The sequence below is a fragment of the Sebastes umbrosus genome, chromosome 14 (assembly GCF_015220745.1).
Source record: "Sebastes umbrosus isolate fSebUmb1 chromosome 14, fSebUmb1.pri, whole genome shotgun sequence".
Classification (NCBI taxonomy): domain Eukaryota; kingdom Metazoa; phylum Chordata; class Actinopteri; order Perciformes; family Sebastidae; genus Sebastes; species Sebastes umbrosus.
The window spans coordinates 14,309,133-14,336,473 of record NC_051282.1 but is presented as its reverse complement, the minus strand read 5'-3'; the positions used below and the strand labels follow the sequence as shown (position 1 = coordinate 14,336,473).

The following is a 27,341-nucleotide window of genomic DNA, read 5'->3' as shown; positions in this document are numbered from 1 at the left end:
CATATTTTGTTCCCACTAGGACTCTTTGCATCAGGAGAAAAGCAGCCGTGGGCCGACATAGAGGACACCAGTGAGGAGAAGTGCGGTATTATCGATGAGGATGAACTGGCCAATGAAACAGAGGAGCTCTACCGCGGAGGCGGGCAGTACGGGGCCATGAGCCAACCAGCGGTTGGTTCCAACGGAGGAGGGACCGGAGGAGGAGGAGGAGGAGGAGGAGCCGGGCCCGGATGGGTGTCGGACTGGGACAAGTCTGAGGAGTATGTGCAGCCGCCTGGATACAACTCTTACATGTACGGGGGAGAAGAGGAGAGGGAGCTGACATAGAAGATCTACGTGATACAAGTTTTAAAACAAAACAAGATAAAGAAAAGAGAAAGATTGTTTTTGGAAAGGGATTGTAAGAGAGTCACTGCTATACTGAATGGACCTGCTGTGTGCTTTTGTACAATATTTACAATTGCACATATCAAAAGTATGCATCTGATTCATTCCAGTGTGTGTGTGTGTGTGTGTGTGTGTGAGTGTGCGTGCGTTTGTGTGTTTGTGTGGGCACGTGCATGCAGAGGGGTCAATATACACAAACACATTACATTACACAGTATTCATTAGCAAAAACTGAACTCATATATCCCAGACTTCCTTCCTGCTCCTGAGCTCATTGTGATTGGTCAGGAGTTCTGTTTCCACGACATCACTGAGGAGATTCAGTGTTCGTGTGTGTGTATGTGTGTGCGTGGTTGGTTGGCTTTTTGCGTGTACAGCAACTCTCTCAAGCCACTGGCATTGTGTTATATTTAAATTTTTATGTGTAAGCCACACATTACTTTTTTTTTTAGCTGGGAAAGCACGTTTGGGGCCTCAGTTCAGTATTACTAAAATCAAAATGTGATGCCACTACTGTAGATAGCTCTCACTTTCTAGTCTGTATTACTCTCAAGGCTTTCAGCCTTAATAGAAATCATATTGAGCACACGATATGATAAAACAAAATCAATACACAAACTAAAAGCTAATGTGTTTCTATGAGCAAGGCCCTTTGTGGACAATCTTGTCCAGAAGCTGGTGATGCATCCAGTTAATTGTCCTTTGCCACTGCAACATTATGTTTCCAATGCATCATTAAAGTATGCATGCACGTGGCGACTACTTTCAAACTATTCAATCAAAGAGGAACAAGGTGCTTAGGTGTTGTATCAGTATGTGTTTAAAGCTGTAAAGCTTTTGTTACAGCAGCTTCCCCTTTATGTGCGTGAATGTGCATAAAGGTGTGTGTGTGTTTGAGCTTGCATGTGGTGTCTAGCTGAATCTCACCTGGGTCTGACCTAACTAGGTCACGTCCAGCCAGGTTTACGGGTCACATGAGTAATCATCTGACATTTGTGACTTTCCATTTGGTGTGTACGCTCCCATTAAAGAGAGGTGGCCCAGAATGACAAGTAGAGTGTGATAGTTGCTTAACTGTTCCACTGCGTAACCAGCGAGGAACGACAGTTATAATGTTCCCAGGCATCACGGCACGTGCTGCCTCCGTTTCTGCCTTTTACTGTGTCTCTGTGGCCGCCTCGCCCTCCGTCTTCCTCCCTGTATTTTAACAGGACGCTCTCTGTCTTCTCCTCCCTGTTGGTGCTGTTTCTATGTCTTTAGTACCGAAATTTCAGTCATGTTTGAGTTGGTGGGTCAGAGCTTTTCAGATTGTCTATGTGTGTGTGTGTGTGTGTGTGAGTGTGTTATTGTGTTGGGTGCAGGTGCTGAAACATTGTGCGGTGAGCATGTTTTAATGAGCACAGCAGTGCAGTTCCCCGCCATCCCTCTCTTCCTTTTACACACAAACACACACACACAAACATGCTAATTTCATGCACGTGTGCAGAGGGAGTGGTGGTACACTATTTGGTATTTACATGGCTGTGAAGCACCCATGAAGACAGGGTGGGATTAGGAAGTGTTAAGGTTTGGCCAATCACATCAGTTCTTCTCATGCACTTTAAAAGCAGTACCCTCTCTCCATCTTGGCGCAGTGACAGCTGGGTAATTGGCGTAGGGAGTCCAGAGGTGCGTCTCCTGAGAGGACACTAACATGCTCATACAGGGGCACGGGCAGGAACTGACGTATTGTACAAGTGCAACTCTTTGCGCCTGCACATACAGTTGATAGAGCCAACATACATGAAACAACATGTGCAAACACAGCTTCTGCCCTCTGTGTGTACACACAGGTCATGCCAACACAGGGTTTTTATTTGATTTTATTTAAAAGTACATTTACAGACAGCTCTTTTTCAGATCAAGAATCAAATTCTATTTAACGTTCAGTATAGAGGGTTTGTGATTTGGGGCTTCGAAGCTTCGGTGAGAAATATTCTAAGGTATTCGAAGCTTCACGTGTTCTTCTGTCTCTCTGTCTCCATCTCCCCCGTTTCAGTGCTCGGGACAGTGTCGCTGCCGCACTACTGTACACACACGCACCTCTACACACAACAAACAGCGATATCCATCTGAGAATTACTAAGAATAATTAATGTTGAATATGAATAATTGTAATGTGGGATTATTCCTTATTTCATGGGCTATTTTGGGATATATATATATACATATATATATATATATTCGAATACTGATTTGGAAGTTGATTACCATGAAACAGTCGAAGCTTCGAAGCATTCAGGTCAACCCTAGTAAAATGTGTTGGTATGTCAATAAATTATTTTGAAAAGCGATTAAGGCAAATTTTGCTTTGAGTGAAATGTCTCAAAGACATGAATGATTATTCCTGTGAACAATTTAATTTGTAAGTGTTGTATCGGTGTATTTTTCATCAAGTTTCTCTTTGTCTCAGTTTATGGCCGTTCCGATGTTGTCCTCCTCCTTCTTGATGAAATGTGTGGTGGGAATCAGTGTAAAAATTAAAAAAAGGAAATATAAACATGCAAAAATGTGGAAAATATTCTATGTATAAAAGATGTATATGTGAGATATCCTTGTGTATAATAAAATGTAAGCAATTTAAGATGATGTCACTATTTCAGCACAATCATGTCATCAGGTTGTATCTGCAGCATGATGACGCATTAAATTAGTGATGATTTTTTTTTTATACATCATGAGCGCAATGTCAGTTCTCTGTCTTTCTATCAGGACAGATGGATGAAGGATTATCTCTGTGATTTTAGGCAAAGATTAGATGGCCGAGCAGATGCACTCAGCGGGAGAGTGAGGGGGAAACATGGACGTCACAAACAAACAGGGGAAGTGAGGATGATGGACCAGAGGGTGGGGCATGATGCCTGTTCTCTCTCTCTCTCTCTCTCTCTCTCTCTCATTTAAGAAGCAGCAGGAGAAACTGCATTTTATTGCAATTTTCTTAAACAAATTTCTAAATTGTTTTTTGTAATATTGCTCTGTTTCCCAGGGAGTTAGGAGCTTGGCCATTTCCATAATCATCTCATCATAATAGATTTAGAATAATTGCTGTTGGTTCATTTCTGACTGCTGCAGTTTGGTCTTTATTTTGAAAGAATTTACCTAAAGTAGGATTGACTGTTTTGACTAATTTTATGTAGTACTGCAGTTCATCATCGTGGCCACTAGATGGCACACATGATTCTTTATACTCAAGTTAGCCTTGACTCTGGTATGAACATCTGTAGAGGTAAACTGGCTCTCACATTGCTCTCAAAACTGCAATAACTTATTTATGGGGCATTTGAAGGCAGTGGAAACAAGAAAAAGGAATTGTTGTTACCAAAAAATTGCCTATTTTACACATTCACCACACGGAGCAACAGTATGGAAGACGGACAAAAATAAATGAATGAATTAAAAAATTACTCAACAAATAAATATACATGTCATTAAATAATATCAAAATAAATGGATGCATTAATTAATTGATAAAATGTGACATAAACTGATATTTCTGTTTTGATTTGCTTCTTTGTATTAATTCCCTTATTTATTTACTCTTCTATATCATTTTCCCCCTTCTATTTAATATTTCCCCTATTTATTTGAATTCATTTTTACATTATTTATTTATATTTGGATTTATTTATTTATTTATGCACGATTTTCCCCTTTGCATTTCACCCCTTATTTATTTCCCCAAACTTAGTTATTTCTGTATTCTTTTCTTTAAACATTCCTTTACACATTTCTTTTTACATTTCTTTATGCATTTCTGCCTCATTATGCACATGAGGGAGCTGTCACTTAACGTGTGTCATCATGGGGTCAGGGTGCATGACTATGATAGTCAGCTAAACGGTGTCTGCTTCTGCTTATCAACTTCTGTCTTCATTCCCGGCTCTATAGACATATACGGACATAACAAATATTATGTACAAATACATTCCAACAAATAAATACTTTTAAAAATAAATATAAATACATTTTTAAAAATGCATATATAAAAAAAAGTGCAAAAGTAAATACATTTGAAAATTAATAAAAAAATAAATACATTAATAAATAAAAGGGCAAATTAAAAAGAAGAGTAAATAAATAAGGGAATTAATACAAAGATAGATAAATAAAGAAGCTAATTAAAACAGAAATATCAATTGACACATTAATCACATTTTTATCAATTAATTAATACTACATTCATTTTTAATATTATATTTGCTACATTTAATGACATATTAATTTATTTACTTATTTATGAGTCATTTATTTATTTATTCATTTATTTTTTTAGTTTGGCAGTTCCGTCATCCGTACAACAGTAGCTATGAGTAGCTATATCTGGCCATTTTAAATGATACCGTTATTATCACTACTAATATTACTGTTAATAATAATTTGTAATAATCACACTGATATGATACTGATTTCACCTCACTGATATTAATATAGATTGCTGTCTGTGCATTAGCCACGAATATAATTGTAATGTTGTACCTCATTGTGATCACTAGAGGGCAGTGAATATAATATTGCTATTATTACTAATGAATGTTATTATATTACTGTGGTTATTTGTAATAGCCAGTTGGCTGTATTGTTATTAATAACAACCATTTACTGGTTATTACTGTGCATTAGCCACGAATTTAAATGTAGTACTGTAGTTACGTACTGTGACCACTGGAGGGCAGTGAAGACTCATTCTACACACAGGTCTCATGTAAACTATACTTTATTTAGAAAGTTCAATACAGCAGTTACATAAACATGTTCAGATTTTTCACTACAAAAAAAAATTCAGTAAATATTTCACAGTATAAAAAGAATATAAAAATAAAATAATTGATACAACATATAAAATGTAAGGAAAGGAAAAGATGAATAAAAACAAAAAACAAAAAACAATCGGGTTCTGTTAAACAATTGAAATACATTTGAATGTCTAAATAATCTAATAGTTTTTGCCAATTTAGAATTTTTGAGTTTTAATATCAGTTTAATATCAGTATCTTTAAAAGTGTAGAAGGAGGGTAGTCTTTTAAGCCACATCATTCTATAGATATAATATTTTATAGTAATTATAATAATCAAATTAATTATATAAATTTCATGTGCTGAAAAGCTGTGATACCTCATGTAAACACAACAAGGAAGACACAATGCCATACTGACACTTCCGGTAAAAACATTCAAAATAAAACCCTGGTGTGTAAAACATTCACACAGATAGTAATGTAGTTATTGTAGAGTCGTTTATTGGAATGATTACATGATACAGGGCAGAAGTTCACAAGGTAATTCAATTCAATTCAAAGGGGTTTAATTGCAGGACAGATAATAATGCTTACAGTACACTTTCATAGACTAAGCTACTGGAGTTACCCTGCACTATACTCATTTTTAACAGTCTCTTCTGCACTATATTCACTTTTTTAATAGTCCTGTATCACAGCTGTTACCCTGCACTATACTCATTTTTAACAGTCTCTTCTGCACTATATTCACTTTTCTAATAGTCCTGTATCACAGCTGTTACCCTGCACTATACTCATTTTTAACAGTCTCTTCTGCACTATATTCACTTTTTTAATAGTCCTGTATCACAGCTGTTTCCCTGCACTATATTCAGTTTTAACAGTTTTCTTCATCTCCTTGTATTTTTAAATCTGGTATATTTTGTTTTGTGCTTTGTACTTTGCACTACTAATGTTTTTACTGCCTTTTTACTAACGTGTTTTGCACTATGGAACTGTGATGCTGGAAACTTGAATTTCCATCGGGATCAATAAAGTTACTATCTATCTATCTATCTATCCATCCATCCATCCATCTATTCATCTATTCATCCTAACCCTAACCCAGAAGAGACTGTTAAACATGAGTATAGTGCAGGGTAACTCCAGTAGCTTAGTCTATGAAAGTGCACTATGTGCATTATTATCTGTCCTGCAGACCGTCCTCCTTTGTAGCTGTAGACTGAGAGTGTGGCTGTAATAAAACATAAATCATATTTTGCTTTCTAAATTGAAGGCAAAGTTAATTGTTATCCACTATGAAAAGGTGTACCATACTGTTATCACAGGACTGTTAGTGATGAGGAGCCATCACTGTTTGACAACAATGTGTGAATTATTGTCTTCTATGTTGGACATTACTAGACATAACATAGTGGCTGGTTGTGCAGGTGGTAGCCTAAAACAGTTTCTTTTTCTATTGTAATGAAAAATGACTGTACCTACCTTGTGAAATACTACGAAGCGGGGAAAACACATTAATTCAACAACAAACACTCAGGTACATACACATGGGTACTTTGGCATCTCTGTGGAAAAGACTTTAAAAGGGAAATTGAGTGAAACTTTCTGGTAATGTCCATAGCTGATATTATATATTATTATTATTATCATTATTATTATTATTGTTATTATTATTATTCAACATTACATTTACATTGCCAAAGTGTGAAATGAAAAAAAAAATGTAAATCTACTAGAATACAGAAAAGTGTGAACAGAGCTGTATGGCATTGCAACACTGTAATAAAATATATAAATACAAATGAATCAGTACAGATATCTGTGGAGTTGAGAAGAACCATCTGAGAGAAAAAAAAAGTTTGCACAGAGAGGCTACACCCAAAATAGGGCTTACTCCTCTCTGTGATTGGTCAGATTCGGTAGTTGTAGGCGGGGCTTAAAAGCTAAAAACTCCACTCTGATTGGCTCGTCACCACGTCAGTCTGCGTTCCTCGTCGTCTCATTGGTTGCTTGACGACGGGGATTAACGTGAGAGACGCTCTGCTGCTCTTCAATGAGCCACAATGGAGACTAACTAACTAGGAACAAGAACAGCTTTAAAAGGCTTTTAATTTATTCACTGTATGAAGTTTTAACTAGTAGCAGCTGTGGTTCATATTTAGTGAAGTAATCCTAGTGAAGAAGAGAAGTTTGCGGACAGAAAGTGAAGTTTGTCTACTAGTAGTTTGTGAATGAGGAAATCAGGCTAACGTTATGTAGCAAGCTAATCTCACTTATCCACTCCTTAAACTATCACTTCACAGACTGCTACACACTCTACATTAAGGTAAGCACGTTTTAAAGATGTCACACTTCTACCAGCAGCTTTCATATATGTTTAGTAACTTTAAAGGAAGAGACAAGTAACGTGAACGGATAGTAATGGTTAAATCTGGGTCAGTCTCTTCGTCATGTCAGTGTTAGAGAGGAAGAGGAGGTTTCATGTGTTCACCTTGATAACTTGGCTAATCACTCCTACCTGTTGGTTTAAAGGTCCCATAATATGCTCATTTTCAGGTTCATACTTGTGTATGCAGTAAAAGTACTCATAGTGCAGTAAAATACAATTAAAGGGCATATATAAAAGCATGAAACATAAAATAAAAACAGGACTTAAAGGTCCCATATCAGGCTCATTTTCAGGTTCATACTTGTATTTTGTGTTGCTACTAGAACATGTTTACATGCTGTAATGTTCAATAGAAACCTTTATTTTCCTCTTACTGTCTGCCTGAATATACCTGTATTTACGCTCTGTCTGAAACGCTCCGTTTTAGTGCATTTCAATGGAATTGCAACAGAATTGCATTGCTTGGCAATACTTTGGGTCCATGTTTACTTCCTTTCAGGTGATGTTATTTACATACACTTCAAGGAGAGGGAAACATGCACATTCTCAAAATTGTTTGTGGTGCTGGGAATAGATCCCCTCCAATATGTACCTTTTCAAAAGAATTACTTGGTCCCGCACACACTTTTCTCTGCTTTATCAGTCAACGTTTCGGTCAACAAGGACCTTCATCAGGATATCAATGAAGGTTGATGAAGGTCCTTGATGAAGGCCCTTGTTGACCGAAACGTTGACTGATAAAGCAGAGAAAAGTGTGTTCGGGAGCAAGTCATTTTTTTGAAACAATTTACATACACTGCAACAGGAAATAAACTGGGCCACATTTAGAATCTTTACGTTCAAAACCGTGTAATGGTCTAAATATTGTATATTTGTGACATCACAAATGGACAGAAATCCTAACGGCTCGTTTCAAACGCACAATTTCTGAATACGGGGCTGTGTGTATTTCTCCATGGATTGAGCATTTTGATAGTTTAACAGTATTTATATAGCACTTAAACCTGCTTTATAATATAGAAGACGTGAAAATCTCACTTTTTACAATATGTGACCTTTAATCCTTTCCAGGCATGACCGAGTACAAGCTTGTGGTGGTCGGGGCAGGAGGTGTGGGGAAGAGCGCCCTCACCATCCAGCTCATCCAGAACCATTTTGTGGATGAATATGATCCAACCATCGAGGTGAGACACCAACCATTATAGACACAGTGTCCTGGAGAAAGTTTACTATGTAAAGTGTTATATAGCAAAACAAAACCAAAAACTTGATCTAGAGCCAACTACATGGTCAGTTTCGTGTGGAAACTGATGGGGACATTAACCAATACACAGGATATGATGTAACCCTACATTATGCCTTCAGTAGTGGAAGAAGTACTCAATGTTGGGATCACGTGGTATCTCTGGGTCGTCCGTTAAGGCCCTGACACACCAAGCTGACGGTCATCGGCCAATTTCAGGCCATCAGGTGAGCGTCTATCGGCCTAGTTTTTGCGATGTGTCCCGCACAGTCGGCTCTAGTCTTCCCATGTCGGAGGTTTTTTCGGCAGATTTAGCATGTTGAATTGGCGGTGGAGCTCGTTGGTGAGACAAATTGCTCTGATTGACTGTTCAGCTTAACCAAAATCAGTGCAAAAGAAGAGAAACGGAAGTGAGGAAAGCAAGCCAACAAGTAAAGTCAAGAGGGCACACACAGAAGGTTTTTCTCATTTTTCATCTTCATTTCATCTGATCACTCCTATGTACGGATATTTTCACATCAACATGGCCATCTGGAATGAAGCTAAGTGGTGAGCGAGAGTGGTGTGAAAATGGTTGGTAAACGCCGCTTGGTTTCATGTACGTATCATAACAACGGTTTGTAAATCCTCGGTCTTCCGGTTTCCCTTTTTGAATAACAAATACAGACTAGCGCAACCTGCTGGTGTGGAGGGTTATTTCATCTCACGCAGGCGCAGAACGTCTGTGCTAACCGGCTGTCAGGCTGTAATCGTTGTGGTGTGTTCAAATGGAACTTGTCCGCCGAGAAAAAAAAGGTGATATTAGGCGATGCAACAGTCTGCGTTCATCGCCGCCAGTTCTTTGTCGGTTTGGTGTGTCTGGGCCTTATTAGTGTTGAAAAAAATAATAAATGGCTGAGTTTGACAGTAAGTGTCTGGCAACGACTTGTTGTGAGGTATATGCAGTGGAACGGGGGAGGGTGAATGCGAAATATAGTGGCTGAATGTTATCAATGTTATCAATAGCACCTTTAATGTTTTATATGTAAGAAGTTGTGTTCTCTGATGAGCAACAAAATATACTTAAAGGGGCTACATGTAGGAATCAGAAATCACTTGTGACAACTGTGGCCGTTAAGTCAACAACAGTCAGCGTCCTGTTGCTCGACGCAAGCGAGCATCGGTCAAAACAGTGAGGCGACACACACGAGACTGAACGTGATTGGCGTGTTTGTTGATTAACGTTAACACTACATATTTCACATGCTCAGCAATAATTTTAGCTTACCTGTCCAGTAGGGATTCTGCCAGCTCGTGGTCCGTTTTGATTCCCAAAACTAAACAAATGTCCCTCCATGAATTAAAGGCCCGGCAGATGTTGATCCTAGTTTCCCCTGACATCACTAGATATAACTTTGTGCTTTTTGTGCTTCCGTGGAGATTGTGTTGGAGTCTGAATTGTGGTGGGGGCTGGTTGTTTGTTGGCATTAGCAGACTCCATTTCTAACCAAATGTTAGCTATGGTTGCACACTGTTAGCCCTGTAAGTGGAGCTGAAGAGAGTAAAGGCACTAGTGAGCGCGCATGACGTCACATCTATTGGATTTTCCCGTAAAAAAATGTCTTCATTCTTCACATTAAAAGTAGTCTACAGGCTGATAGAGGAAACCCATTGAGTCGCGTAAGATCGTCATATGTTTTGTATCTAAGATCTTAATCTGCAAAGTAAATAGTAACAATATATGTCAAATACACGCAGTTGAATAAAACCTCACTATGCAAAGTGGTGCCATAGCAAACACCAGGCCATGCTGTCACAAATCTACAGCACCATCTGACCTGTGAAAAACTGCCAGAACCCTCTAAAAGTTTATTTCAACTTGGTAAAAACCTGTTATAGCAAACAGCTCTCCTGTTAGCCCTCATTAGTTTCATATAATTTCCACTAACAGATATAAATCAACACTGGTAACTCTGCTGAGTAATGTCTTATTGTTCCTCACATTGTTGCCTAAAAATCCCCACAAGTTGGTTGTAAATCTTTAATTTCAGACAGTGTTGAAAACATTTCTGCAAGTTCATCACAGAATGTCCCATTCAACAAGGTCTTGTTGCTTCATGATGCAGCAGTGTGGCTGTAAAAAAAACAAACATGGGAACATGATGCAATCCATTGTTAGATTTCTTGGCAGTGATGTTGGGCACCGCCTGCATGATCATGTCAATGCTGTGTTCCAGGACTCGTACAGAAAACAGGTGGTGATTGATGGAGAGACTTGTCTGTTGGACATCCTGGACACTGCAGGTCAGGAGGAGTACAGCGCCATGAGGGATCAGTACATGAGGACAGGGGAGGGCTTCCTCTGTGTGTTCGCCATCAACAACATCAAGTCCTTTGAGGATGTTCACCTCTACAGGTACGAGATGCTGCACACCGCCTTAGACTAGTAAGACTAGTGTCAGTAATAAAACACAGCTGGAAGTTGAAACAATACGGTCCAAGAAGGACTAATAGTCTTCTTCAATAGTGTGTGTATAACTTGGCACAGTCAGTTATATAGCTGTTTGTGTCATTTTTTATGACATACTATGACTTTCCTTTATGACCACTCGAGAATTGATAAAAATGATCAATAATCCCTCCAAAATACCACATTAAGACACCAAGACCTTGAGGAACACCATAGAAAAAGCCATGCTGTGATTCGGTATCAAAAACATTTGGAGATTTCTGCAAGAATTGCATTTTTCAGCGATGAGTTGTCTGACTTTTTATAACATACTATGCTATGACGTGTTTTATGACTTCTTTATGAGAGATTATATAACTCATCTGGCCTGGGAATGCCGCTAGGTCGCCCAGGAAGAGCTGGAAAACGGGACATCTAGAATACCCTGCTAAGCCTGCTGCCCCCGCGACCCTGCAAGACTTTTTATGGCATACTATACAATGCCATTTTTTAGTCCTGTGGGGAAATTAGTACAGTAGAATCTGGTTCACGTTTTTAACTGATCCAAATACATAAGTTAATACTGAAGAAAATATTAGGAGTAGCAAAGATAAAAGTAGGCTGGTCTCAGTAGGTGCTTTTGCATTTGTCTCCTCCTCAGAGAGCAAATCAACAGGGTGAAGGACAGTGACAGCGTTCCTATGGTGCTGGTGGGGAACAAGAGCGACCTGAGTACTCGCACTGTGGAGTCGCGGCAGGCAGGGGAGCTGGCAAGAAGCTACGGAGTACCGTTTGTTGAGACCTCTGCCAAAACCAGACAGGTACGTAGGAAAGAAGTAACACCTGTATTCGGTTTGCAATGATGCATGCATGAGCCTTGTTTGAGTAAATAAGACTGCAAATCAATGTCTGAAATGAAAACTATTAATTACATATCATTACAAAAATGTTATATTCATTTTGTGTGTGACAAATATTTTTCTGTCGCTGTCTTGCAGGGTGTGGAGGAAGCTTTCTATTCGCTAGTACGGGAGATTAGAAAATATAAGGAGACCAACCGCAGCAACAAGAAGAGCAAGAAGAACACTCAGAGACGTTGCGTAATACTATAGCAAACCACACACACACACACACACTAACACACACAAACACCAGCGCATCCCTTACAGCACTTGTTTCACGCTCGCCCTCACACACTGCAGCTCCTCTGTCACGTTGGAGACGTTCCAGCACCGCTCCGTACAGGGAAGCAGACGTGGCAAAGTCCATTTTTACTGCTGTCGCAGTTTCCACTGACAGTATGTCACCACAAGATGTACAGTGTCAGTTTAACGCTGTGAATTCAGTTGGAGTTTTTTTGTTTTTGTTGGGTGACCAAACAACTAGAAACTGCAGTTTTTAGATGAGTTTTTTTTTTCTTCTTTTTGGTTAAAAGTAGGATCGGTGTTCTTGAGAAACCAGTACACTAGATTTTAAAAATGATCCAACCGAATAACCCAGCCCAGTGTTGCCAACTCTTTTCCAATGAAAGTAGCTAGCAGCACTAGCTCCAAAAGTCCCTGAATCTAGTGAGAAAGTCGGCAACACTGACAGTCTGTCACTTCAAGTCTTCCTCCTATGCCACTCCCCCACAATTATCATTATGAACGTGAGCGGCGAACATGGCTTCTGTTAGTACTCACAGCTGTCAAGCAGCTTGAGGAAGACTGATGTTTGGACGGGTTTATTACAGTCCTGCGATTTTCTTTTTTTTTTTCCAGAGCATTTGATTTATTGATTCCTGTCGTTATGTAATGAGGATTTCCACTAATATAACAAAAATGTTTCTAAAAAACTTACCAACCCTACCTTCACGGTCAGCATTTGTGCAAACTGAATTTGAATCCGTGGTAGAAAGATTGAATTTGTCTGTAAAGATAATTCTCTTTTACAAACTGTTCAGCTCCAGTTGACTATTTAAGGGTCAGGAGGTTCACGGTGGTGCGTCACTGCAGTTTGCACTGTCCCATCGGGTGACGCATTCAATCCAAATCTCCCAAAGTTATTCTTAGACTCAACAAATTCTTTAGGGAGGTCTTTTAGTCGGTACACATCTGACTTCACAAAGTCCCACAAATAACATGGAAACAGTGTCATACCGACTAGAACACTGTTCACTGTGAAAACATTTGACTTCAAGATGATTGGTTGAAACTTTTTCAAAGTTTGGAAACGTCTGTCTCCCTCGTGTTTTTTCATAGGTTAGTGTGTCATCTGGGGCTTGAAACACAACAGCAATATCTATTTTATTAATTTCTCTCACACAGATCATATATAAATGAAAATGCTATAGCAAGATAGGATCACGACAGTAACAAAGCCTCAATTGTGTTCTAGTCTCCTAGGTGCACTTTATTAATTTCCTGTTAGTTGTTTGTTGTAGAATTTATGATTAGTTAGTGCCATTTAAAAAGTTTACTCAGGAATATAGTGTCTTATCAGGAACTGAGGAATAACAGACTGAGAGCTGTGTCAAATGATTGGTTGAGATCTGATGCCCGTTTCCATCATTTCACTCCATCATTAACTTACTGTTTGAAGTGTCAGCCCTGCTGTTTGTTCCACACAGTCACACTGTATTCCAAAGTCCACTTTTAATGCAGTTTATCAGTCACAGTGTTGTTGGTGGTTTTGTGGTACTACATACAACATTTAAACCATACTGATGCTGAAACCAGTCGTTAACTCACCAGGAAATCTCCAGAGCTCAGACACAGCGACAGTCATGTTATCTCATCATGCTTGATGATAAGGATATTCAATAAGACGCCAATTTTTTTTATAGCAGTGTTTGTCGTTTTTGATAATTACTGTCACCCTAAATGTAGTGGGTTGAATTTATATTTTTGTAGCATTATAAACAGCGTTCCCCAATTTAAAAACGTCTGCATTTACAAACTGCTTTCCACATATTTACTAAAATTATATCAACGTTCAATGAACTAACTTTGGTTGCTTCCTGCTAACAGAAGTGAAGGGTTCCTACTTCGCTATGGTGTTAAACCGGTAGCTTCCAAATGCCTGTCTGGTTATCTGGACTCAGTGTAGTTCCACTGTTGAAATATGTTGAAAAGTTTTAACAAGTCTCTCACTGACAGCTATGTAAAATCTTTAATGCACTCTGCTGTAATGAACAAGTAAATGTCTTCAGCTTTTACATCTTGTCTGTTCTGTTTATCCAAGGTGGATCTTTACTAGTAAGTGGCTTTCAAGAAGTTAAATGTGTTTCCAAAAAGAGATGCAAGAACTTTTCTAAAACACACAAACTATGTTGAGAATGTGCTGCAGTAACGCCAGATCTGATTTGTAACTACTGATAATAAAGATGTCATCTTTCAAGAAAGAATAACAAACTCTGCATCCAGTTTCCCCCCCCTTGTTTGGAAGGGATATAGTTTATGAGGTTTGACTGAGACAATAACGCTGAAGAGGACGACAATGAAGTTCCTCTTCATTTCAGAAAAAGTTAAATTTGTCAAATTAAGATTGGGGAATGTACAGTTTCATACACGGTAAACCTCTTCACATACAGGACATGTACATTTACTGTCTGGTGTGTTTAACAGCAGAGTGGTTCAACATCCTGGATGTAAATTTCGCAACTTCCTATTTCTGCAGTGATCGTTTATTGAGTAATGATCATACACGACAGGCCAAAAAGGAATCGATTGCTTTTTTGATTTTATTTTAGAAAATGATACTATTTATTGACATTTTATTCATATTAGAAAAACATAGAAATAGTGCAATATATATGCATTTTTACAAGCACCAAAAGACATAGAAGAAAAATACAGTGAGACGATAAGAGTCCTTGGTCATCTGAAATGAGGCATATAAGGAATGAGTGTGTGTGCCTCTCTCACCATCCAAAACGATCCACCAGCTTGCTCTGGTCATCCAAATCTTTCTGAACCTTCTTCCTCATGTAAAAGATGGGACAATCTCGACTGTAGAGGAGTCAAGAGGGACAGTATTACTGTGTGCTCAGCCATAATTCTGCAGTAAACACACAGTTATAATAAAATATGTGCACACATGTACCTGGTACAGAGCACGTCCTCATGGAGGGAGCCCTGACAACGCTGACACTGAGTCCACAAGCGAGAGAAACGCTCCTCCAGTGTACTCACGTGAAAGATCTGTAATTAACAAACCTAAATGTTAGAAACTCAACGGACATGACGAGGGAAAAGTTATGTTTGTTTTCAGATATTAAACCCTTAATCCTTACATTAATACATCAAAAACAATTTCCCGTTAATGAATTCCCTGAGCTCTGAGGAGCCACCAGAGGGCAATATGTTTAACACTAGACAACCACTGATTACAATAAGACATTAAAGCTTTTCTTCAAACATAGTCAGAGCTGGGACTTAAATCAAATAAAAACTTAGCCCTGTTAGTGTCGAAAACCAACAAATATATCAAAGTATGGAGTCATCTGGCATCTTGCCTACCTCTTTTTGGTAGAGTTCAGACTCCTTCTTCTTACAGAAATCACACACAGCCGCTGCAATGACACACAATTTAGATGTCACACTTATAAAGCTCTTCAACACCGCTCCCACCGCAAAAAGTGACACCTAACCTCATTAAGTGGATAACAAAGTAGAAAAAAAAACCATCTTCAAATTCTGAGCGCACACACACACACACACCGTCCGTCTTGAGCACAGCTTTGCAACCGATACAGGTGCTCCTCCTCTGCGCAAATGCCATGAGGCCCCCGATCTTCGAGGTCAACACAGTCTTACAGCGTGTGTGGTCGCCCTCTGAAAGAAACCAGAGAAACAATAGCAACGTTAAGTTTTAAAGCACACAACACATGCTAAGCGTCATTTATTTAACCAGCACATCTATGTTCTTTCTTTTGGGACTCAAGAGTATTTCATAATGTACTGTGCAGCTTTGACACTCGCTTTAGTTGTTATATGCTATAATGTTACATTTTTCCCATTAGATTTCTGCACACGATCGATTTATAAATTAGAAAAACAATTAATTTCATAAAGTTAAACTTTAAAATGTCAAGAATAATGACAAATGCCCAAAGTGGTATCTTAAAATGATACCTAAAAAGTGAGATAATTTCACTAACACGCAAATAAATCATCGAGGATGAACGAAACAAGTATCAGCTAATTGCCTAAATTGTAATAACAAGACTATGATGTGTGTGTGATTGTAGATTTACTGAGCAGGACGTTCTCTGCCTTCGTCTCTCCCAGGATGGGCTCAAATATTCGCATCAGGGGCTTGGACAGCTGGTGCTCCAGGTAGTGTTGTGTGTCGATGGGAATGTTGTTCTCCAGCACAAAGATCGGGTCCTACAGGAACACGTGGAAGAATCAGTATGATTATCAGGATTAAGCATGTAATATAAGAAAAGGGGGGGAGATGCACAAATGAAATCATATAATTTAGACAATGAAAGATGACGCTATGCACCTCTGACTTCATGTATGCTGCTACTCCCTTTGCAGCCTTGATGATGACGTATGGAACTCGGTCTCCCAGGTTCGGGGCGCTGCCGGCATCTCTCTTCCTCATCCTGTAAAATATTAATATTAATGGGTCAGTTCACCCATATCACACACACAAATAATAACCCTTGGAGTATTATTTGAAGTGAGTCGTCTCAGTGTGTGTGGTCACAGACCTCTGAGCCAGCTCCACGTGTGCCTGTTTGCCAGCGTACTCCTGGGCGGTGCGCGTTAGCTCCTTGGTGATGACAAGCTGGCTGATGTCGATGCGGTTGCACAGCAGGTCTGAGATCACTTCTTTAGCGTGAGCCACGGCACCCTGGGGATCCCTGATGAAACATCACATGAGATTGTGATTACTTTCATAATGACTTAACAGCTCGTACTGTGGTTAAGATTCAGCATCTGAATATAAGTTTAGATCTTTTTTTGGACGCCAAAAATCCAACAAAATAGTGGCAGGATCATGAAGTTTGAAAAGTTAAGGATTTCCTGTTATAATTTTACATTACATGATCAGTTATTGAGTTTTATTCTGTGTGTACTAACAAAATTAAAGACGACATGAAAATGAATGAAATCAGCAAAGAACTTCTGACAAAATGAATTGATAATGCATTATGTACAGAATGTGTGTGCGTGTGTGCGTGTGTGCGCGTGTGTGTACCTGTCCATGAGGATTTTCTGCAGACAGGTGTTGATAAGGTTAGCCACCAGAGGGCAGTTGTCTCTGCGGACAGTCTCAATGCCTTTACAATCCATCTTTTCATGTGTGTCTGCACTGCCGGAGAAATAGAGGCCTGCGTAGCGCTTCTTGTTGATCAACAGGTACGGGTAGTACACCTGTGGAAGTGACAAATATAAGCTCTCATTAGCTGAGAGGACGCTCCAACTCTGGGGTCCCAAATCCTGGCTCTTTTGTCATTTTGAAACAGTTGGCTGATTCTCAAAAGGTGTTTTCAGAAATGGCAGTTCTGGGGAGCTCCCCCGAGAAATACATACCTTAAAAAACAAAAATTAACAAAACAATTAACTTTTGCAATTTCAGTTTGAATCGACTCAGTGGGTGTGCTTTGTGCTACTGCGTTAGCTCACTGAGCAGCGCCTCTCACTCGTTTCTTGGCTTAGTGGGTGTGTGCTCATGAACGAGTTAACTTCTGGCCTTCACTGTCGGCCCCTTTGTCCGTGTTTTCTTTCATTTATTTCATTTATTTCATTACGAGCTGTTGTCTATGTTTTGTGTTGTCTGTTCACACAGCTAACAGGCTTTTAAAAATTGTGGTTGCCGGTGTTCACCAATCACCGTACACTTGCTTCAAAGTACCTACTCTGAAATAGGAGCTAAAAAAGTCCCTAAAAACGGCGTTTTTAAGAACTGCGATCGTTCAAAGTTCTTGCGGTGCGGACACAATAAAAAGCAGGGGTTCTTAGGACTTATGAAAACGCCTAAAGACGTAGAAGTGCTCAATCAACAACTTTCACAGATAATGAAATTACTGGGACTAATGCTTTGATAAATCATGTGGACAGAAACGGTACCTTTTCAAACTCCAGTTTGATGGGCGGTGTGAAATGGGACGATATCCACTCTGCTGCCTCCGTCCCGATATCCATGGCCTCCCTCACTGTGGCAACTCCAAGCTTAACCATGACGGAATCCGTGTCCCCATAAATTACCTTTAAAATAAAAAATAAAATTCAAACAGCATGCACACAAAGGGGGTCCATTGAAGACATCAGAAAGTAGCTCCCATACCTTGAGTCAGCTCAAAACTCCCTAACAGTATTTCTTGATATAAATAAAGTTAATATGTTGACTCATAAATGGTTAACCAGTAAAAAAAAAAAAAAAGAGGGGTTTGGGTCAGTATCTGTGGGGCGCAGCTACATGTATTCCTCACCTTGGCATCACCTTGGTAACCATTGGCAATGGTGAACTTGGACTCCACCAACTGTTTGGTTTTTTCGATCATCTGTCTTCCAAAACCTGTGACGCTCTAGATGAGAAAAAAAGGAAAGTTTTAAATACGTTTATCACTAAATGGTCTGCGGTGTTGGATTAAGCTTTTATTGGTTCTGGGGAAAAACTATCATCAGACACTTTACAGGCCAGGACTTTCAACGCCTTAGAAAAATATTTTACTCCAAATCAGCTCATGTAGAAGGCAGTAGTTGTCTTCTCAGTTCTCCGTGAGAGTGTAACCAAGTAGGTCAACCTCCCACAAGACACTTACAGTAGATCTTTGTGATTTCCACCTGTTCTGTGGTTTCTATCTGAGTACTAATCTTTGCTCTACATCTTTGTCGTTTACCGTCTGTGCTCTGACTTCACATCTGTGCAGAACAGTGGGAAGAGTGACGCGTCACACACCACAAGTCAAATTGGGACAACTTCATTTAGAAAAACAGTTCTGTTTGGCCAGAAATGTAAACATTTGATATGTTAAGGGACAGCATGTTGTTAGTGGTATTGAAGAGTAAGGACCACACCAGCATCTAACCAGACCGGAGTGACATTTGCAGGTTTGTTTACATGCTGTTAAATGTTAGATATCTAGCCTGCAGACTGACGTTACCACTCAAAGGCGAACACAGGGCATGTGACTTACAGAGCAGATATGCATAATGTTCCAGACAAACAAATGCAATGTAAATTCAGTTGGACTTTAACACCAGCAGGAGACCCGTAGTCAAGTGCTCACCTGTGAGATCTCCAGGCAGGGCAGCTTGCCCACCTGAGCACCTGTGAAGCCATAGACGGAGTTTGCGCTGATTTTGAGGGCCAACTGTCGACCGTCCAGCACCTGCCTCTTGAAAGGATCAGTCTCCTTCTTTAGCTCCGTTTTGGCCCTGTGGACAGACAGTGGGATATGCTAAGAAGGAAACAATGTCTGACTGGTACACACATTTTTTCCAGAGTAATTCTGCATTATCACAGCAAGAGGAAACACATTAAAAACTAGTTGTGAATCAGAGGATCAAAATGTTAACAGGCTTAGCAGCAAGTTAAATTGTAAGGTTCAGGGTGACTGAAACAGTGTACTGGGTTGCTAACTAGCTTTCACTGTAGTTCAGGTCAGTTTGATTTTGTGATTTATTTGAATAATTCAAACCTCTTCCTGGCAGACAGCAGGTTCTCCAGGATCTCAGGCAGAAGTCCTTTCCTCACAGAGCTCTTCACAAACATATCACCAGTTGGAGTCTTGATGAAGTCATCTGGTGAGAGGCTGAATACATACAACCACTTCAGACATTAGCTCATTATGTTGATACTAGACAAAAAACATTTAAGTGTTTTACATTGTTAATTAGTCACTGAGTCAGTGATTCAGAACGAATCAATAAATGAAATAAGTGTCCCGTCATTTTGTCGATGTGTAGGACTGTCAAAGTTAACACGATAACGCAAATTTGTTTTAACGCAACTAAGTTCTTTAATGCATTAACGCAACTTGCGATTTAGGCTCAGGTTTAAAGCTAGTGTGAAGATCCTGGCATGATATGAAACTAGAAAACCTAAAGAGTCCATTGGTACCAACCATGTCATACTAGCTTTTTGTGAAGGAGGTTAAAAATTTAACAACTTAAATAAACTTAAACTTAACTAGATTTGTTTCACTTGTCCAAGTGGAAACTATCAGACTGACAAAACAAAAGCTAATTTCTTGTGGACACATAAAAACAACTGCTCACCTCTCTCTTTCTGTTGAGCCTTTCTGCAGCAGGGTGGTGTAGCACAGATTGTGAGCCATCATGATGGACGGATACAAGGAGGAAAAATCCAGGGTGGCAATAGGAACGCTGTAATACCTACACAGAGTAGAAGGGGGTGAAGGAAAGGTATACGAGAAGCTTGCGTGTACCAAAACCATAAACACCAGGAGCAGAGAGGAGTCATACACTCACACAAACAGCAGATGTACATACCCTTTCTCTGGCTCAATGACAGTCGCTCCAGTGTAGTCTTCTCCTCCTTCTGTCTTAACAACAGGCATGACCAGGTCCTGTTTCATGGCCTAAACATGTACAGACAGACACTTAAAGTTTCCCTCCTTAAATCTGTGCATATGCATAAGTATCTGTCCCATGTGTTTGTTACCTGTCGCAGCAGCTGAGAGACGACTTTGATCTGCTGTCCTCTCGAGAGCAGGTAGGTGAGAGGCACGCCCGTCACTCTGGCCATCTCCATGTAGTTAATCACACACATCAGCTTCTGCAGCAAGCGCAGTGGGAGGTAGGCGTCTTTCAGGCAGTAGACCGCCAACCGACGACGTGTCTGCTCGTTGCCATTCTGTGATGGAGGAAAAAAGGGAAAAAGATAGATGGGGAAAAAACAGCAACAACTTAGATGTGTGATTCCCTTTCAGAAATGTTATCAATACATTTAAATAGGACTGCCCCCTCTTAGTTGATTAATCGTTGGTCTTAGTCGACTAAGATTTCTTTAGTGTATTACTTATTTCCAAGCAACTTATGAGCACATCTCTTGTAAACACAAGATTCAAAGTGGTGCTTTTGTGTGATTCTTTGTGGAGAAACTCAGTTTTACAGATGTGTCGATTTAAATCAACTAATCGATCAGTCAACAAAATCATACGAGTCTTGGTCGACTAAGAATTTCTTTGGTCGAGGACAGCCCTACATTTAAATATTGATTAATGATGCCATTTGAATCCGTTGAGCTCTCTTCCAGATACAACAAGGTCACTGGTTTGTGCTTTACCTGCAGATCAGTGATGATGGAGTGCTGCACATCCTCTTTCTGTTCTTGCAGGAAGTGGAAACTCACAGCGTTCAGTGTGTACGAGCGCAGTTTATAGTCCCTGAGGAGAATCTGAGAGAAACACACCAATTAGACTGTGTGCAGTACCCAATGCACCGCATACTAACTGCGTAGTAACTTAAATATTGTTAAAGTAAGGATTGCTGTTGCTGCAGTTGAAGCTGACCTGCAGTAGATCAAACTGAACGCGTCCCTCCATGTTAATGATCTTGTTCTCTCTGCGGCCCATCTGCTTGCTCTGAAAGTTTAGGTCTCGCAAGACTGACTTTATGCCTCGCACTCGGCCGAGGTAGGGAAAGAGATTCACCTGAACACAAAAGAAACATGTTTCATTGAGAAAAAACAGGAATGTCTTACTCCAAACATTCTTCCGGAGGCAGTGCTTAAGTGTTTATGTGCATTACTCTTAATCTTGTGATTTTAGGTATTAGTAATGCATGAAAGTAGTAGTCAAATGTGGCTCCATTTAACCTTTAAAGTAGCTGCCCTGTTGAGCAAGTAGGGAAAATCAAAGTTTTGGATGTTGTATCCAGTGATGATGTCTGGGTCCACGGTCCTCAAAAACTCCGCCCAGCTCTGCTCACAGAGACGTAAACAGAAACACAATGATGTGATAGATGATCAGCAAAACATTAGAACGAGGAAAACATGTCAGAATATTTATGTTTTTCAGTGTCCTACTGAAGCCAGTGTGTATACCTGCAGCAGCTGTTTCTCCTGTGAAAAGCACACTATCTGAGAACCCACGATGCTGGCACAGTTCTGGAGAGTGAACACGGTGCGAATGAAAGGCTCCGTCTCACCCTGCCGCTGCACCATAGACGCAATCTGAATCACAGGGTCTTTGTCTGCTTCTGGGAAGATTCCTGGAAAGAAAAGAGTGGACACCAGAGTCACACTCCGCATTTGCTTTTCAACAAATATGGACAAAAAGTATGTTAGGGGTAATAGTTTGTACGCTGTCTAATAAGAACCCCAGAGAGAAAGAAAGAAAGAAACACACCTTTTCTTCCAGCACACTCGATGTCAAAGCTGAGCACCCTGAGCGGAGCAATCCTCTGCCAGTCTTCCTCTGCAGGGTGACTTATGAAATCTGTCCATCCCACATCCACCTCATACTGACACAAGGACACCTAAAGGACAAAAAACAGGGGGAGACAGTTCATGAACACTGTTGGTAAAAGAACAAATTTTATATGAAGGCACTCAGAGGGAAGTCAAACGCTGTAACGTCACAGCCATTTGTTCTTCCGACAGGTGTGAACTAGACCTACCTTGCCTGGGTACCGGGAATCTGTTTCCCCCGTGCTCTTCTCTTCACGCACTCTGTACTTGCTTTTGGGAAGTTCAATCCAACAGCATCCCACCACATTACTGTCCACCATAAACCTGACAACACAGAGAGGCACGTTAAGCTGCAAAATACAGCTTTAGTATTGCTTTTACTCTTCAGTTGTTTTGTGAGAAAGCCATTTACAAAAACTAAAATCTTTAGCTGCAACAAGTTACCCTGACATCTTCGGGACCTGGAGACGCATTTGACTAAAAGACTAAAACTTACGAGATTTCAATGGTGCCCCTGCATATGTACATGTAAGCAGACAAATAATATATAATCACCCAACAGTATAAGAATATGGCTGCGAAATTACTCAGAAGACTAAAGCTGTGAACAGCCTGTTTAGCTTTAGAACACCACAGTCAGTGCAAACACCATTTATAACTTAATAAAAATGTATAAATTAATCCTGACATTTTCAAATTCCACACTATTGCATGATGTTGATGGTAAAGCTAACCCTGTCTGCATTGTATGAAAATGATCCATTCACAAAATACTTTGTAAAAAGAAGCTCAGTGCTTCCATCAGACTGTCAAGTTATCACCTTCACTGTTTTTATACAGCACAAACACACCTTATCTCAAAATCTATGTTGGCCTCATAGGATTGGTAACCCTGGATGGGAAAATGTCCAAACTTGAAGCCCAGCTCCAGCAGTCTCTTTGCTGGGGCGATGAGACGAGGCATCGCCATGGTTATCCGCAAAAAATCCATACTGCGTTTCCCGTGGTAACCATACATGTCTGCAGGAAAAAGAAAAGTTTATCTTCAATAATCATGATGAAAGCATAGTCACTTAACTACATCACTTTGCAAGTACATTTATTATCAAATGTTTTGTAACTAGGATCAGCCTACTCGGTTTCACAATAATTTGATCAAAGAACATACTTGTGTAAGTGTTAAATAATTCCTTTACATACTTATATTTAGTGATTTGCAAATGCACATGAACATTTGCAGATCACTTGTACTCACTCTCTTTGCGGGTGATGTCCACAGCCAACACTGTGACAGAGATGTTGTCCTTGTTGGATCGCATGTCCTTCAGGACAACAGAGTTCAACTCTCTTTTAAATTCACCCAGGTAATCAGATTTGAACCCTTTTCAAAAGGAAGCAGAAAGAGGGAAACATTATAAGATTAGTAAGAAAAGTGGCATGTCCCTGAGAGAATTCAAAACTAGTGCACTGAGAAAATGTGTCCTAAAAATACAAAGTCTTTGCATGCACATATCTAATGTATTGACAAGTTTAATGACAAGTACTCACCACTTGGTGCAGGAACGTAGAAGTAAGGTGCAAAACCATGGATGTGGCAACACACACTGTTGCCACTGTCTGTTACCCCGAACATTCGAATGATCGGGACTTTTCCCTGTGACTGACCCGGCATGCCAGCCACCGTTCCCCCTGCATAACACAAAAGTGGGAGATGTCATTTCTTCTCACATACAGCAACGGCATTTGAGCAGGTGGATAAGTCCTACATTTAGATCCAAACAACAAAGAACCAAGATAACGCTTAAGTAATCTTTGATAATTACCTAAATAATAGTCAAGATCAATCTGCTGAAACACCAAAGTGTCACATGATGGGTTCAGTGAAGGGGCATGAGGCCGCCGCCAACGAGGGTTAAGGTCCGCTGAGAAGAGGTCACCTGAAGAAACAAATGGTAAGACAGAAGTAAAACCAAGGTGCATTATTCATGATTCTTATCTCAATGGTTATAGCCAAGAACTGTTTAAGTATGGTCCGAAATTGAACCACAATTTCCTGCAGTTACCTAGTTCCACAGTTGCCACTTATTGTTAGCCAATCTAGGCATGCTTAATTTACTTAAGGCATAAATGGATTACTAATTTAACCATTCAGAATGATTTGTTAGAGCTACCAGCCACACAAATTACTTACCTGAAATGAGAAAAATCAAACTGTAAAATAAACGTGACTAATAATCTGCGGGTAGCTAAGTTCTGCAGATGTGTGTATTTGTGCATGTTTTAAGAAAATTACAAGCATCAGTATGTGACATATTGACTTCTCAATGGTCAACAGTTAAACAGTTTTGATACAGATCTGCTGGTCATTTACATAACTCAATAACCTTTTCCTATACCAGGAAAACCATTTTACTTCCGCCACCTATGATTGTGTGCGTTTCTGTGCAACACTCACCTACGGGAATAACATCATGGCCTGCCTGCCCCTCCATCTCCTCTGCCTCCCTCTCTGCTTCCTCAAACATGGACAATTCCTCCTCAAACTGCGACGGACTGTCCTCCCATTCATCAGCTGTTTTACCCCGTTTGGCCTGGGACGCACCACCCACATGAGGGCCACCATTGCGTCTTTTATAATCCATACCTGTAAGAAACATTGAAGGCAGAAGACACGTTAGGGAAGATGATTACAGAGAAAGAAATTGCTTAACTCTGTCAAGCAGGCACTGATGATAGCATAGCAATATTAAAGATAGTAGTAAACAAATAGTTAACAGAATCAAAACAACAAAATTCCTACTGTACTACTTTAAGAGCGTATTACCACCTATTAGATTTCCTTTATTGTCATTGTACAGGTACAACGAAATTGAGTTTGCAACCCCCCATTACATACAAGATGCATTAAAAGACAGTCTATAATTACAGTGTACTGTATAAAGACAGCAATGAGGTTAGTGACCAGTGTCGTATGTGCAAACTGTCATAAAGGACAGTAAAAGTAAGTAGGCAATCTAAAACAATATAAAAGAATGATTATGATAAATAATTAAAAACATAATAAATAGTATAATCAGTCGTCCTGTGCAATATTATAAAAAAATGCAGTACAAAGTGCAATTGCAGTCAGGTTAAAGTGCATGGTAAAATACAACAAATAAAGTGCATCTAGTCCATGTAGTTATAACTGGGGAGGACAAACAAAGCTAACATTTTGATAGACAAGACAACCAAGACTTTACTATACATGTGAAAGTATAGACAGAACAGAAAAGAAGCTATAATTGTACCATGCTTGTGTTTATATCCCTTGTACTGTGTCAGGGTGTATTTGGCATGTAGTGCATATGATTTGAAAACTGTGTAGGCTGTGGTGGGCTTGGATGGACTGTGGATAACAGGTCAAAGAAGTACAGTGATGAAAATGTTGTACTGTACTATACAATACAGTACAACAAAATACAGAAAGGGTCTCCATAAACAGAATAAGAGGTTGCATGGACACTGAAGAGAGGATGTTAATTAACAACAAATGACACCTGATAGATGCTTAATGTCAAACAGGATGAACTGGATGTCATGTAGTTGGTAATAAGCACCAACAAATAAGTGACATCCTTCTGCACATAATGTAGCCCATTAGTCTTAAACTAGCATGACTGTTGCTGCTGTACTCCTCCTAACTTCACACAACACATTACACAGTCCGCATGACAACTAGCTTCACTAAGTTAGCTAACATTACATGTGTCTTCCCAAAGCTGCTGCTATTCATGGATAATGTCGATAACTTAACCACGTGTTAATGCTGTACTTTCATATTTAACATTTCTCTGTCACACATAACACATATTAACGTCAGTATATAACCTTTATGTGGAGTTATTTTACTAGTAGAGAGGTTGTTATCTGTTGTTAGGGAGCTACAGCAGCACAGCTAGCAACACTACTGTAAACACACAACAGTCTCAAGCCAAAGCGGATCATACCAACACACAGCACTAATCAAGACAACTACCAACTACCTGGTGCTTTTTCTAAAGTAGTTATAAATACCTCTCAGAGTTACTTCTTGACAACAGCCCCCTGGTTGACAAAAGCTCTCCCGCGCTCTTCTTCAATTTCTGTGCTTTCACCGCCGAAAGCTGCGGATAACTTCCGTTTTGTTACTAGGCAACACAGCTAAGGATTGGACAGTGACGACACTACCAAAAGCGGAAGCTCAACTGTAATGAAGAGGAAGCAGAGCGGAAGTAGAACACGGTTTTGTCTCTACCCTGCTGTAGATGAGGAAGACCGTGTGTTCGCGGCAAAATGACGTCAGAGAGTACGCAGCAGAGAGGGAGGGAAAACCTGCTGAACAGGAAAACATATTTGAATTTTATTTTGTTTTTGTATTAATTATATACAAGAAAAACAATTTGCCCAAACTAAACCCCATTTTTGTAATTTTTTATTTTATTTAAAGCTGCAGTGGGTACAAATGGAGTAAATATATAAAAAAGATAAGATAAGATGAACCTTTATTAATTCCCAGGGGAAAATCCAGGTGTCAAAGCAGCAAAGCGCAGATACAGAGGTAGAGGTGTACAAAAAGATTATAAAACAATAAATAGAAATACAGAATATACATAGTGAATGGACATAGTGAATGGACATAGCGTGTACCGTCTGTCAAAAAATGTAGTGTACAATAAATAGATGTAATATGTGCAGTTTATAAAATGGTATATGGGATGTAGT

At 39.7% G+C, this 27,341-nt stretch overlaps 3 protein-coding genes across 5 annotated transcripts in view; 2 read left to right on the top strand and 1 right to left on the bottom strand.

Moving 5' to 3' along the window:
- slc17a7a (solute carrier family 17 member 7a) overlaps positions 1-19,112 on the top strand; it is a 38,224-nt gene extending 19,112 nt beyond the window's left edge. Inside the window, exons 13-14 of one of the 2 annotated variants that reach the window (XR_005209773.1) lie at positions 20-408; positions 19,098-19,112. Coding sequence is in view for 1 of the 2 variants with exons in the window: in XM_037791330.1 (XP_037647258.1) it covers positions 20-327 (308 nt within the window). In the remaining variant the exon portion in view is untranslated. Of the gene's footprint in view, positions 1-19; positions 870-19,097 lie in introns of those variants that run through there. The other variant, XM_037791330.1, reaches the window with a different exon arrangement.
- Positions 5,114-14,617, top strand: zgc:55558. 2 transcript variants are annotated; one of them, XM_037791333.1, is made up of 5 exons: positions 5,114-5,121; positions 8,626-8,738; positions 11,014-11,192; positions 11,887-12,046; positions 12,224-14,617. In XM_037791333.1, the coding sequence occupies exons 2-5, from the start codon at positions 8,628-8,630 to the stop codon at positions 12,335-12,337; spliced, it is 564 nt and encodes a 187-aa protein (XP_037647261.1). In that variant the 5' UTR covers positions 5,114-5,121; positions 8,626-8,627; the 3' UTR covers positions 12,338-14,617. The 2 variants fall into 2 exon arrangements, with proteins under 2 accessions (XP_037647261.1, XP_037647259.1); XM_037791331.1 differs by lacking the exon at positions 5,114-5,121 and adding an exon at positions 7,145-7,491.
- On the bottom strand, positions 14,929-26,810 carry pold1 (polymerase (DNA directed), delta 1, catalytic subunit). The gene is made up of 27 exons (XM_037791328.1): positions 26,655-26,810; positions 25,054-25,242; positions 24,422-24,535; positions 24,147-24,287; positions 23,854-23,979; positions 23,450-23,618; positions 22,808-22,922; positions 22,537-22,666; positions 22,233-22,399; positions 22,005-22,109; positions 21,700-21,840; positions 21,474-21,584; positions 20,850-21,041; positions 20,678-20,766; positions 20,444-20,560; positions 19,864-19,977; positions 19,453-19,600; positions 18,652-18,747; positions 18,290-18,427; positions 17,418-17,593; positions 16,927-17,079; positions 16,716-16,818; positions 16,462-16,594; positions 15,926-16,039; positions 15,725-15,777; positions 15,309-15,406; positions 14,929-15,214 (listed from the first exon to the last, which is right to left on the bottom strand). Exons 2-27 carry the CDS (start codon positions 25,238-25,240, stop codon positions 15,127-15,129), a joined length of 3,318 nt encoding a protein of 1,105 aa, XP_037647256.1. The 5' UTR covers positions 25,241-25,242; positions 26,655-26,810; the 3' UTR covers positions 14,929-15,126.
- Between the last annotated feature and the right edge of the window lie 531 nt (positions 26,811-27,341).